Source organism: Pholcus phalangioides, unplaced genomic scaffold, assembly GCF_987345545.1.
Source record: "Pholcus phalangioides strain wild (caught in Gottingen) unplaced genomic scaffold, Ppha-v1.0 ptg000017l_1, whole genome shotgun sequence".
Lineage (NCBI taxonomy): Eukaryota > Metazoa > Arthropoda > Arachnida > Araneae > Pholcidae > Pholcus > Pholcus phalangioides.
Window position 1 is genome coordinate 52,442,358 of NW_028301610.1, and position 13,458 is coordinate 52,455,815.

The 13,458-nt window shown below is 40.1% G+C and overlaps 1 protein-coding gene across 1 annotated transcript in view; it reads right to left on the minus strand.

The window, feature by feature from the left end:
* LOC149074103 (uncharacterized) overlaps positions 1–13,458 on the minus strand; it is a 239,115-nt gene that overhangs the window by 79,953 nt on the left and 145,704 nt on the right. The window contains exon 14 of the mRNA XM_089247324.1: positions 12,056–12,115. Coding sequence (XP_089103450.1) covers positions 12,056–12,115 — 60 coding nt within the window. The remainder of the gene's footprint in view (positions 1–12,055; positions 12,116–13,458) is intronic.

The following is a 13,458-nucleotide window of genomic DNA, read 5'->3' on the forward strand; positions in this document are numbered from 1 at the left end:
ACCATCAAATCATTTAAGTAGGACTCATTTCCAGATTACTTCAGCGGCCAGCGGCACATTTCCAGATCATTTATGCTGCCAATGGAATATATACAGATCCCGTAAGTGACTCCAAGCACATTTCCAAATCACTTAAGCGACACGCTGCAAACCCCCAGTTCACTTAAGTGGCTCGTAGTTCAGTTGCAGATTACTGTAAGTGTCTGGAGGAACATTTACATATCATTTGAATGGCCCGCGGCACGCTTCGAGATCATTTGAGTGGCTCGCAGCACACATATCACCTAATGGTTCGCAATACATGAACACTTTAAGTGGCTCGATGCATTTTTTATAGATTATTTTAGTGGCACTCTTGACACATTTTTAGACCACTCAAGTGGCCCGCTGCACACTTTCAGATCATCCAAGTGACTTGTGGCACATTTCCAAATGAATCAAGCGGCCCATTACAACTCAACTCAACCTTTTGTGAACAGTGTGGGGCCACTTCATTGATTTGAAAGCGTGTCGCGGGCCACTTAATTAAGTGATCTAGAACAACGCCGCAGATTATTTGCGATCTGTAAATGTGCCGCAGGTCACTCAAGTAATCTGGAAATGTGCCACGGCCACTTGAGTTATCTGGAAATATGCCGCGGGTCATTTAAATGAGGTAGGAATGCTCCCCGAACCACTTTATTCATCTGCAAGTGTACCAAGGCCACTTGAGACACGCCATATTTAGGCCATGGGTTAGGGGCCGTTCAAGCATTACGTCAGAAAATTTTTAGCGATTTTTGACCCCTTCTCCCCTTGTTAGAAAAAATTAGCAAAACTCTAATCCTCCCCTTTCAGCAAAATTTCGTCAGCACTCTGCCCCCACCTCCTTACGCGTAGTGGCTGGATCAGAGATGTAAGTGGGGGGCTCGTGGTCTTCCCCCCACCAGACGATCAAAAATATATATTTTTAATCAAAAAATATTTTTTTTAATAATTAAAATTTCGAAAGAAAATATCTTATTACAATGAATTTCAGTTAATTTCAATGTTATTTGTAGGCCAAGAACTCAAATTTTTTAAGAAATTCATTGCGACCCTACCTATAAGCCCATAGGTAACCCTTGACCCACGGTAAACACTTGGCCTGTACACCTAATTTTGTAAAAATGAACCAAGCGGCACATTCACAGATCGCTTAAGTGGCCCGTGACATAATTCTAGACCATTTAAGCGATCCGTGACACATTTATAGATCCCTTGAGTGACATGTTGCACAGTTTTAGAGCACTGGCGCGGTCACAAGTGCTGTTCTGTAACACTCAAGTTATCCGCAGCCCATTTCCAAATTACTCAAGTGATCCGCGGCATAATCACGGATCACTTGTATGATGCGCGGCACAGGACCAGGGCACTTGGATCCGCTAAGTACACTCATTGCCATAAAATTTTGCGCACCAAGAAGAAGTCGTCAAAATGAAACGAAATTTGACACATGTAAGTACTACGTTGATATAAGTAAGTGATTAGAAAATCCAAGAAAAAGGATCATTTATTGCAGAAAAAAGTACAGATGAACAGAAGTTTTAGTACTCTGTTGGACCCCCCTCTAGCGCGAATGCACGATGCGATACGAGCGGGCATTGAGGCATACAAGTTCTGTATGATGTCCTGAGACATCTCGTTCCACAGTTGCTGTAAATGCGCCTCTAGTTCGACTAACCTCGTAGGATGTCCAACTTGCCATCCCAAATTTATTATTGCCATTCTTATTTTTGTAAAAGTTCCTATAAAAAATCTATTGTCATTTATTTATGTAAATTAGACGTTGTATTTTCCTATTGGCTGTGCTCTGATGTGTATTTTTCTGAGATGGTCGGTCCCAGGAGTTGGATCGTTCCGTATTTCCTTTTATAGGTATAAATTCCCGCCGCCACTTCGCATTAAGCCGCATTCGTTCTCGCCTTTCAACTCGAGATACATCACTTTAGGTGAAGGTGAGTCATCTGAAAAATGAAATAGTTTGTCTCACTGGTGCTTATACATCGCCGGCTGGTTCCGGACCCATCATGCCACATCTCTAGTCAATCGTTCCCGGTTCCTGTCATCGTTCATCCGTCCGTCTTATGATTCCGCATCGCTTCCGATCGTCATTTCCGGCCGTCGAGTTTGCAGCTCTTCCCGCTTCGGGTCGTGACCTTCCGACAAGGTCGATGAATGGTTCCGCATCGATCATTGCTTCCGATCGTCATCTCGGCCGTTGTTTGCAGCTCTTCCCGCCACGTGAGGTTTCATCTCGGATCGTGACCTTCCTCCAAGGTCGATGACGTCACGGCACGTGTGATCCGATAAAGATCGCCTAACTCCTGCAGTCGGACTAGATTGAGATAACGGACTTGCATTGGTCTACGGTATGAAAATTGAGAAATAATTCTGTTATTCCTAACTTATTTAATTGTTAAAGAATTAATAAATTCACTTTTGTTAAAACTAGAAATTTCTTTGAAATCATGTGTCTCTCTCCTTTGTGTATCGATTTCGCCAGACCAGAATCCTGGGTAGTTATGCTGGGTTGTCGCAATGTGACGGTCTTCTCGACGACTGGTCTGTCGAGGGCGTCCTGAACCTGGTCGCCGTGTAAATGACGTCTCTTCTGTCCACTGGTCCCAACACCTCCTCACAGTAAAATCAGAACGGCCTAGTTGACGAGCTACTCGCAGAGCTGACCACCCAGCTTCCATCATCCCGATGATTCTTCCCCTATCGAACTCTGACAACTGCTCATATGGTCTTCGACGGCGGCGTAACGGCATGTCTACCTCAGCATTTCCTTCGCAAACGATTAAATACACTCCAGCAAGCTCTGCTTACCTGTTTTATACTCCAAGGAGAACGAAGTTCAATGCCCTCTAGTGGCATTACGCAATGCGCAATCACGCTGCATTTCTAATCATTTGCATATCTGCCCGACATGTACCTTCATGCCAACTTTCGTTTCGATCCCACAATTATTTCTTGGTGCGCAAATTTTTATGGCAATGAGTGTATTTAGAGATCACTAAAGTGGCTCTGTAGAAGACTCAATAGGGAGAATGTTAGTTCAGGTGCCCAAAAACTAGCAAAAAGTTTTATTCGTTTTTGGCGCACTGAGTAAGATGCCATTAAGAATATTTCATATTTGTATAAAGGGTGGGTGCGAAGTAAACATCATCCTAACACCCCTCTCCATCATCAAAGTCAGCAAATCGGAACACCTTCCCCCACCATCGATGCTGACGTAATACTTACTCCGAAGATAAAGAAACCTGAAAGTTATTTCTAAAGGATAAAAAAAACGGTTTAGCGAGCGGGTAATCAGCTCGTCCCCCACCCCCCGTAAAGCCAGACCGGGGCTCGGGCTCTATCCCGTAAAGCCGGGTTTTCTTAGGAGCAGGTTTTCTATGCCGCGCGCAACGTGAATCACCCAGAGCGACACGCCATCCACTCACCAATAAGAAAAGCACTGCATCCTACAGAGTGCAATACGGCTCACGACAACGCTTTACGTCAGGCGTGATTGGCCAACCGATATTTACAGCAACCGATGTCCCAAACAGATTCGCTTTCCTTGACTATAGGAAGCGAGAAGATAGTTATTGCCATCCCCTGCTCCCGTAGAACTGAAAAAAAAATTCTTTTTTCCCTCTTTTTCAAGTAGCGAGTTGTGCATAAAGCACGTCAAAAAGGGACGGAAAGCAGTGACATTTTGCGGTTTCTCGGAATTTTCGTAGCGAGACATTGGCCGTAAATAAAAGGAAGGAAGGGATAAAATAGGGCAACTGCGACGAAAGTAGGAAAATAGGAGGAGATTTCTAACAAATAGGAGAAGTAGGAAAAATAGGAGCGCTGCGAGGTCTGCGCACTGCATGCATTGTTTTTCTAAAAATTATTGGGGAGAGGCTCAGCCAACACCCACTGAAAATTCTCTAGTAGGTGTTGGCTCAACCCCCCTTACAAAATTTATTGGGGTTGGGAAGGGGGGGGGGCTCAAATAACCTCCTCTCCTAGATTCCGGTGCCTTTGATGAGGAATCAAATAAATAAAATTAACATAAAAAAAGAAAATAAGAAATGAATGGAAAATTTCAAAGCCTCTGAGCCAGGTACCATTGCATTCTAATACTAGGAATATGAAATTTCCTCCTTTAAAATCAGGGATTCCCAAACTATTTATGTTAGCATTGCTCATGTTTCGATCATATATATATATACACACACACACACATACATATATACATACGGGGTGATTATAAAAAAACTATCCCGACATATGGGCCCCTAACTATCATACCATTCACAGAAACTGAATGAAATTTTGGCATAAGGTATTTTGATGTATGTGCTCAAGAATGATATGGAAAACAACAGTGTCACTCTAACAGTTACGGTTACAGTGAGAAAATTTCGAAAATATCAAATGGCAACACCAAGTTCTTTGTATTGGAATGCGATCTCCATACTGAAAAACACTAAATAGCATTGGAATGGCACCTGTAGCACGAAAATCCCCGGAGCTAGGAAAGGAAAAAGTAAAAAGGACTTTGCCGTGCACCAGAGCATTAGTGTTCGTTTCATTCGCCACACCGTTTCTTCGGCTGATCTCCCAGCCTGATTAGTCCTCCACAAGGTCATGTGGAAAATTTGTGAAACACAATAAAATGCTTTATTTTATGCTGCTTCTCTGTCCTTATTGGTTGTCCTCACTTTTAGCCTATCTACCGCCGATGATTTTCATGCTACAGTTGCCGTTCGAATGCTATTCAGGGTTTTTCACAATGGAGATCACATTCCAATACAAAATACTTGGTGTTGCCATTTGATATTTTCGAAATTTTCTCACTGTAACCGTAACTGTTAAAGTGAAACTGTTGTTTTCCATATCATTCTTGAGCGCATACATCAAAATACCTTATGCCAAAATTTCATTCAGTTTCTGTGAATGGTATGATAGTTAGGGGCCCATATGTCGGGATAGTTTTTTTATAATCACCCTGTATATATAAATTTTAAATATTTCAAGTAATGTTGAAAGGAGGTTAAAGGATGAAATTTGTGACCCCCCCCCCCCGGTCCGGCACCCTGGACATTTGATCCCTCCTCAGTTGCAGCCCTGTTTCCAGTACCCCAACACCGAGATAGCCAGGGCCGGAACCAGGGAAGAAGGCAGTTTTCACAGGCGGAAATCTTGAGGGGCTGCTAATTCTGGGGAAGGGGGGGGGGGAGGAGCGAAAAATACTGTTTCGATCATACATATTTTTCCCTCCACGACAAAGATGATCCTGTCTCTAATGAACTGAGCTTTTGGACAGATCTTTCGCGAGGATCCCGATTTTTCATAGGGAAGTGCTTGGAACCTGTCATAGATGTAAATTTGTATTGGGCCAATGGAAACGAGGGCCCCTATCAATTTTGAAGAGCTGGCTCAACCCCCCCCCCCCCCTTAAAAAAATCGCATGGATACGTTTTCCACACCTAGACTCCGAATAATCACGTCACGTCAGTACAGTGTGTTTCGGCTTTTATACGAAGCTGTGACGTGTAAAAAAAAAAGTGGCGATTTTACGCAAGAACTTTTTTTCCCAGCCATTTTTCAGGAAGCTACTTACTTATCAGAAATTACTGTAATTTTTTCTATGTTCCATTGTAAATTAAATTGAGAATTTCTAAAAAGTATTTCGTACATCTTACTTATGTTATTCAAAATTGCGTTTATTTCAAAATGAAGAATTATTCTCAAGGTTTTAATAGGGTTCCTCCTCTCACGGTAACTTCTTTTTTACGGACGAATTTATTTTTTTCCCGCCGATGACCGAAAAGAGGGGGGGATGGGTTTACATACCCTATTTGCGTTCGCAGCACTCAGTAATTTTGAATATCAGTCGATCTCGAGAAGTCGTTTTGATGCTTTCCCCCCGACAATAAAATGATCTTCACTCCTAGTTATAACTCGTCCGTGGCATCTAGTGGCGTGTTTACCGGAGGGGGTAAGGGCACTCCGCGGGCTATAAGCAGGGCCATGGACTCCCACGACTCGTAACTAGGCTACGGCAATCAGGATAATGCTCTGGGAACCTGAGCCAAATGGGTGGCCCCCAAAAAAAACCACTTATTTTGCACATTTCTTGAAATCTTTGACAGTTTCTTATTCTGCAAAATGAGAAGAAAAGAGGGGACGAACACCCTCTCCTTTTTTGAGTATACCTCTTTCGAGGGATTCCCCCCCCCCCCATGAAAAACTCTGCACGGTGGCCCCAGGGCCTAAATTTTTGGGAGAAAGACGATGGGAAGAGAAAAGAAAAAAAATCAGTTTCCGAAATTCTTCCAAACATTTGAAAATGTTTTTATTCCATGTATTTGAGGGGGGGGGGGGTTTCATGTTAAAGGCGGCATCACCTTCTGCAGCTGACAAAGAGAATTTCAATAGCGTTCAGTTCTGCTACAATGTAAGTTTTCTGAATAACAGCACTATTTCCTAATTAGAAGGACAGGGAGTGTATAGTGTGTCGCCTTCGTGGGGAATGTGTCACCTGGAGACATCCGTCCATATGGGGACTTCTCTCCGAAAATGAAAACTACATTCTTTTTGACGCCGCCAGCGCCGGTCAGGGCTTTGGTAAAAGCTTTTTTTTTAATTTTTTCTCTTCTGTTTCTTTATTTGCCCTTAATGGATGGCCATCAGTGAAACAGGGACGCCAACAGAAGCAGTTCCATAGATGATCCTAATTGGAATGTAAAGAAATTACAGTGGTGAAAAAAATCGGCTATAGACGGGGTTTGTGGTTCTGCAGAATAAGAATAGCTTTGTTTGGAGCCCCTTGAAGTAAACGCCTTGTCTTTCCCTGGAAAACCCCCACAAATGTTGAGATAGGCAGTTCCACAGTATTTTATGGTTTGTGTGGACTACATTCGGTTGTGCATGTACAGTATAACCTTCTGTTAATAGAACATATTGTATTACAAAAAAACGGAAAAGTTCCTCGTGATTCCGCACAGTTTCCTGACAGAAAAAGTAAGCAATATTAAATATAGCTACACATTTATGATAAATTCATGCATTTTAAGCATTTTCTTCAATGATAATTTATTCAGAATCTTCAAAAACAATCTAGATACAGTATTTTTCAGCCCTCTCTAATACTTACATAGCTGCCAACTTTTGAAAATGAAAATTCGGGAGATTTTCGCGCAAACCCGTATTTTATGCTAAAACCACTCCCTAATAAATACAATAGGGATTTTTCCAAATAAAATAGGGATTTTCCAAACATGCAAAGTTAAAGCGTAGGGAATAAAATCCCTACTCAAAAACCGAAGTCAAATTAAAATAGGGATTTTACACACGTGGAAGTTAAACCCTTGGGAATAAAATTCCTACGCAAAAAACAAGTGAAATTGGAGGCCAAAACTTCAATGATGTAAAAATAAATATTGTGTTCAATCAGAAACGCTGTGAACAAACATTCTGCGCGAATGACCCCAAAATCATCGGAAGATGAAGGAAAACACCGTCAATTTTTGAAGAACACTGACTTTTTGTGACACTTGCTTGATGTTTTTTTTTCACTTTACGTCTGTTGATGGCAGTCTTTCCATGACCGATGTTTATGTCCGTAACACAACTTGTACAAAAAGGGAAAGTCGGCCCTCTTCTGGAACGTTTGATGGAAGGAAATTCATCGGAATAAGTATCTTTAAAATTGATTAAATATGTTTTTGCTTATCAGTATTCATGCTTTGTTATATCGCACGGATGTAACTTCAACAAAAGAAATTTTGACCATATGCGCGTCACTATAATCTTCAATTATTATCCAGGACTATTGGCTGCCAAGCCATTTCCCTGCACAATAAGACAAACAACTTTTTTGTTACCATCAGAGGGTTTGTAAAACTTCTTTAAAAAGGGAATTTCCCCATTTACGACGTGTGACGTCATTTCGAAAGGGAAAAAAAAAGAGGCTTCATGCCCCACAAGAAATTCCTTAGGGATTGTTTTCATAAGCGGGGATTTTTTTTAATGAAGTAGGGAATTTTTAGGGACAATTAGGGATTTTTGTGATTTTCGTAAAAATTCGGGAGATTTAAGAACTTTTCGGGAGATCGAGCGATGAAGCTAAAATTCGGGAGATTCCCGAAAAATTCGGGAGACTTGGCAGCTATGTACTTATAATCAATAAAGCGTAGTAAATGAATTTTGTGTTTCCTGTTAGACATATCAATAAATTAATAAAACTTACCACATGTTTTATGTTTTTCAAACATATATAAAATTTATTTAAGAAAAACTTAAACTCCATTTGGCTTGCGTACTTGGGACAGTAACAATATTTAAATTGAGTTTTTATTAAGAAATTCATGCAAATAAATATTTTTTTCTAATTTAAAACCTGATATATAACTCAATATATGAGTAAAATAAATCTTAAATAAGTGAAATGTAATTTGATTGTGAGGGAAATATAAACACTATCATAAAATATAAATAAATACAGGGCTTGACAAATCAGAAAAAAATTAAGGAGCCAGCCAAATTCCGTACGAGCCAAGCATGGTTTTTTCACGAGAGAAGTATCTTAAATAATCTTTTTTCGACCTTTCTTGGAATTGATGACCTCTTCCCAGGGCCGCAACTAGATACTTTGTTACATGGGGCAAGCCAGAGTTTTGGCTCCCCTTAGTAGAAGAAACAGTTAAAGGGTGAATTCGACTCCCATTCTGGTCCAGCGCCTCTAGCACCAGACCCGCCTGCTCTCTCTCTATAGTTGCGGCTCTGCTCCTTTCCATATTGAAAGACAGTTAATTATGGAATCAGAAAATTTTGAGCCATCCCTAGATTCTGATTTAGCAATCACATACAGATTTTAGGCACCAATACAGATTTTCCAGTCGCCATGGTGACCTGGCACCTGGGATTTGGTCAACCCAGGAATAAATAAAGATGTATATAATGTATATATTTTTTGGATTTACTTGCATTCTTTGTATATACTCGTTTTCGTAACCCCGCCCAGGGATTTCGGAATTCATGAGATCTGGGGGGGAACCCCCCCCCGGTTCGTTATAATGAACTTTTATTGTATTATGAGCAATATTAATTTGAAAAATTATAAAAAATTAATTAATCTTCCACACAACTTGAAAATAGCACTTATTCTGAAAATTTTTCAATTACATACATTTACACACATATTAATGCTAAAAAGAGGTTAAAATTGCAAGGGCGTAGCCAGAAATTTCATTCGGGGGGATCAGTGATAGAACAATAGATCTGGCCATCTTGTTCTCTCTTTTCGGTCATTTCCTCACATTTCGGAGGGGGGGGGGGGACAGACCCCTTAGCATGTAAATGCTAAAAACAGCACTATTCACAACAAATTTAGGTTCCTTCTCCACTGGTTTTTTTTTGTTTTCTCAAATTTCCCTTCTCCCACTGGGTGACCTTTCGTTAAATCAACTTGTATAATAACCAAGAATGGTCACTAAAGCAGTGTTTTCCAAAGTGTAAAATATCGCCCCCCTGGGGGAAGGGGGCGATGAGGGTCCTGAGGGACGGTAGAAGCTGTGGGTTTAGTATAGGATCCTATGGGTGGGGCTTGAGTTGGAAGAGATGAAAAAGAAATTTTTTTTAAAAGAAGAGCTACGGAACACACACAAAAAGTTTGGGAAACTTTTCACTGAAGCAGTGGTTCTCAACCGGTGCTCCGTGTGCACTTCCCGGGGGCTCTGCTGCCACTCTAAGAAAATAAATCAGTAAATTTGATAAATGAATAAAAGAGGAGCCTTCGGGGCTCTGCCATAGAAAGTTTACACCAAATAGAGGCGACCATTGATGCATATTTGTGTTTAAGTACAGGTGATCATTTGTGGAGATTTTACTGCATTTAGGAAAATATAATGGAACCCTTCCTATACGTCTCCCTATTACGTTTCTGACCTTATTCATTTACACAACGTTTGACTTCAGTTGCTATATATTCCTATACATCCTGTATTATATTGAACCGAAAATGAGTCCTATATGGGGTACGGTCCCCTCTCACAGTCAGACAGGTTGCACAGAGAAAAACAGCAAATGTCGCCGAGGAATACGAGCACAAGAATCGCGGAAAACCTCATGCCCTTATCATCCTCTCTATGGTCACAGCTCCGCCTACACTGCATACTTCTTCGGTGGCATTATAAGTACCTTTGGTTCAGTACTTTTTGTGAAAATAGACAAAATGTACAAATTCTCTTAATTTTGCAGATGAGTGTAGAAGTATTCAGAAAACTGGATTGGGATAAGAAAGGAATTGAAATAAATAGAGAATTTCTCAACCATTTGTATTTTGCAGACGACATTGTTATCATCAACAGCAATCCAGATGAACTAGAAAAAATGATACAAGAACTGGCAAAAGCAAGTATTGAAGTGGGCTTGAAAATGCATCTTCAAAAGACTTAAGTTATGTTCAACCCCTTTGCATCAAAGAGGACAATCTTGCTCAGCAACACAGAGATAGAAGTAGAAAGCTATGTATACCTGGGACAAGAAATTACCATGGACAACGGAATCATTAATGAAATAAACAGAAGGATCAGGATTGGATGGAACACTTTTGGAAAAAACTAATTATGAAGAGTCACATGCCATTATGACTGAAAAGAAAAGTGTTTAACCAGTGTGCCACCAGCACTGGTCAAAAATGGCTAAAAATTTGCTGACGTAATACTTGAATGGCCCCTAAGTGATGGTGGTGAGTGCCACAGAGAAATTCCTTTAGATCCCTAATTTTTCTATAATTACACAGAATGGCCTAAAGTCCGCACCTGTTTTGAAAAAATATTTACATCAAAGATTATTATTAAATTAAAGATATTAAAAATACAGACAAACGGCTCAAAGGATATGAAAAAAATGTTTCAGAGTTTTTATTTTTTCTGATAATGAATTCAGGAAACAAAAATTCAACTGATCTTGCATGGAATCAAACCCATGTCCTCTCACTTGTCAGATAAGAGCTCTACCCGGCATTATTTGTCGCATCAGTCAGCCGTTGAAAACCCTTGTATGGATTGTGGAGAGCGACATCATCCTTGGATAAGTCTCCTTCTCGTGGAAGTGTCAGCAATTGCGAGCTTCAGCCAGAGTTAGGTCAGACCATCCATGTATGGTCCCATTCAGCCATAGGCGGAGATAGACTTGGAAGTCTGGGGGGGGGGGCAAGATAATTCATATATGCATATATACATTAGATCAGTCGACTCCACCTTTGACCCTTTGACGCTGGGCCCCCCCCCCCATACCTCTGCCCATGCATTCAGTGCACATGAGCTTGGAGGGAAGATAAGGATTTGTTGCCTTCATAATCTAGTGCGTCCTTTTTTCACCAGACAGTGAGCGGACGTGGGTTGGATTCCACACCAGGGTGGCTGAATTTTCGTCCTTTCTAAATTCAACTTTGCGTCAGGAAAGCTGTTATGTCTCTCCAAAGTAGAATATGCCGAAATCTGTTATGTATGTTGCAGAACAATCTGGAAGAATTTTAAGAAAAGTGTAGAAGCAGAACATTTCCAATCAACCTAGGGCTTGTTGCAAAACCATCTACATTGAGAGTATTCTGACCCATCCTTTTTTTTTTAAATAGACCTTTATTTTGGGTCCAATATTGGTGGATAGATGCAACTGAAATTTTTTATGATATAGATTGACATCTTTGTGCTACTGGGAAAATAATTGAAATGTTAAACAGTTAACCAGCAATGTTCTCTTGTTTTGAACAGAACATTCGGTGCCACCCTTAGGTATTCTCTGATGGTAAAACTCAAATGGGAAAGGAACTGAAAAATTTCATAACTTTAAAATTCAGTGCATATCAAGCTATAATTTTACAGCTGAACAGTGTCAATCCAAACTTTGCATTCCCCTCCCCCAAAAAAACAATATATTGGTTAAAGTTCTCTCTGAATATGGGCGAAGTTGCAGTATGATAAGTTAGTTGGTATCTACGAATTAAAAAAAGTAAAATTTGATTAAAGTTTCACAACACAAAACTTACCTGAAATGCTTTTCTAAACTTTTTTTTCAAAAGTTTTTCCAAGTTTTTGTCAAATACGAGCTGCAAAGAAGATGATAAAGCTTCAACATGCAGCATAGCAATAAAAATATGATTATATAAGCATGCAGCACAGCAATAAAAATATGATTATATAAGCATGCAGCATAGCAATAAAAATATGAATATATAAGTATGCAGCATAGCAGTAAAAATATAATTTTAAGCATGCAGCATAGCAGTGAAAATGTGACAGAGTTTCGCCAATGCTTGGCGCTAAAAGCGACTACACAGATTACGTGTGCCAAGCTACTGGAAAAAGAAAAAAATTGTATATATACAGTTGTTATGAGACAGAGTGCATATAACATCTTGATATCTTTTTTTGTGTGAATTTTTGTAAATAATTTCATGTTGTAATTGATGACTAGTCGTCTTATATGCATTATCAACCAACACAGTCAGCAGCCCAAATGGGGTGACCCTTTGTGGATCAATGCAAGAACATTAATTGGTAATAACTGATTGGCATGTGGCTGATTAAAAGGTAGGCCAGATTCTTCTGTTCACTTTCTCTTGTGTCCTCTGAAATGTTAGGAGTGAAATTCGATTTTAATATTCATATATTAATATTGAACTGATTGTTTGCATGCTCATAATGACAAATCTGAAACTTGAAAATTTAGGAGATCAGAAAGTCAAATCACAATGTGGCCGTGTTTCTGCCAAAGTATTGAATTTTTGACTGAAGAATGTAAAACTATTTTTTGTTCCACTCAAGTCTAATTTAAGGATGTTTTTTATTACCGTTGAGCAGGTAAAATTCGACAAATTAGTTGCTTTGTTAGACCCTGAAACCACAGATATTACTGATGTAGTAACCAAGCCCCCCCCCCCCCATCACAGATCGGCCTTATTCTACCTTAAAAGCCTGTTTACTTTCAGAATTTGTGATTTCTCACATGAAAAAAATTCAAACATTACATGAGAATATTGGGTTAGGGATCGCTCACCCTCAATGCTGTTAAGGCAAACGAGAGATCTCAGTAAAAGTCACATTGATAATTTTCTAAAAAAATTATGGTTTTGTAGATTGCCTATCAGAGTACAAACCTTCCTCGCCATCAGTTCAGAGAATTTGAACAAAGTAACACAGACAGTGCTGTCTTAAGGCATGGGCCCACCCGGGCATGACCCATGGCCTCAAGAGAAAAGGGGGCCTCACAAAATGGGATCTGGTTGAGATTTTGGAAAATTTGCCTGGTAGGGCCTCAGAAAAATCATTTGGCCCGGGGGCCCATGATGATCTTAAGACGGTAATGAGCACAGATGGCGGATAAATTTTACAAATGCTCTGCTGTCTCGATTGCTTCTGTAAATGCCCCCCATTTGAATGCACTGGTAAA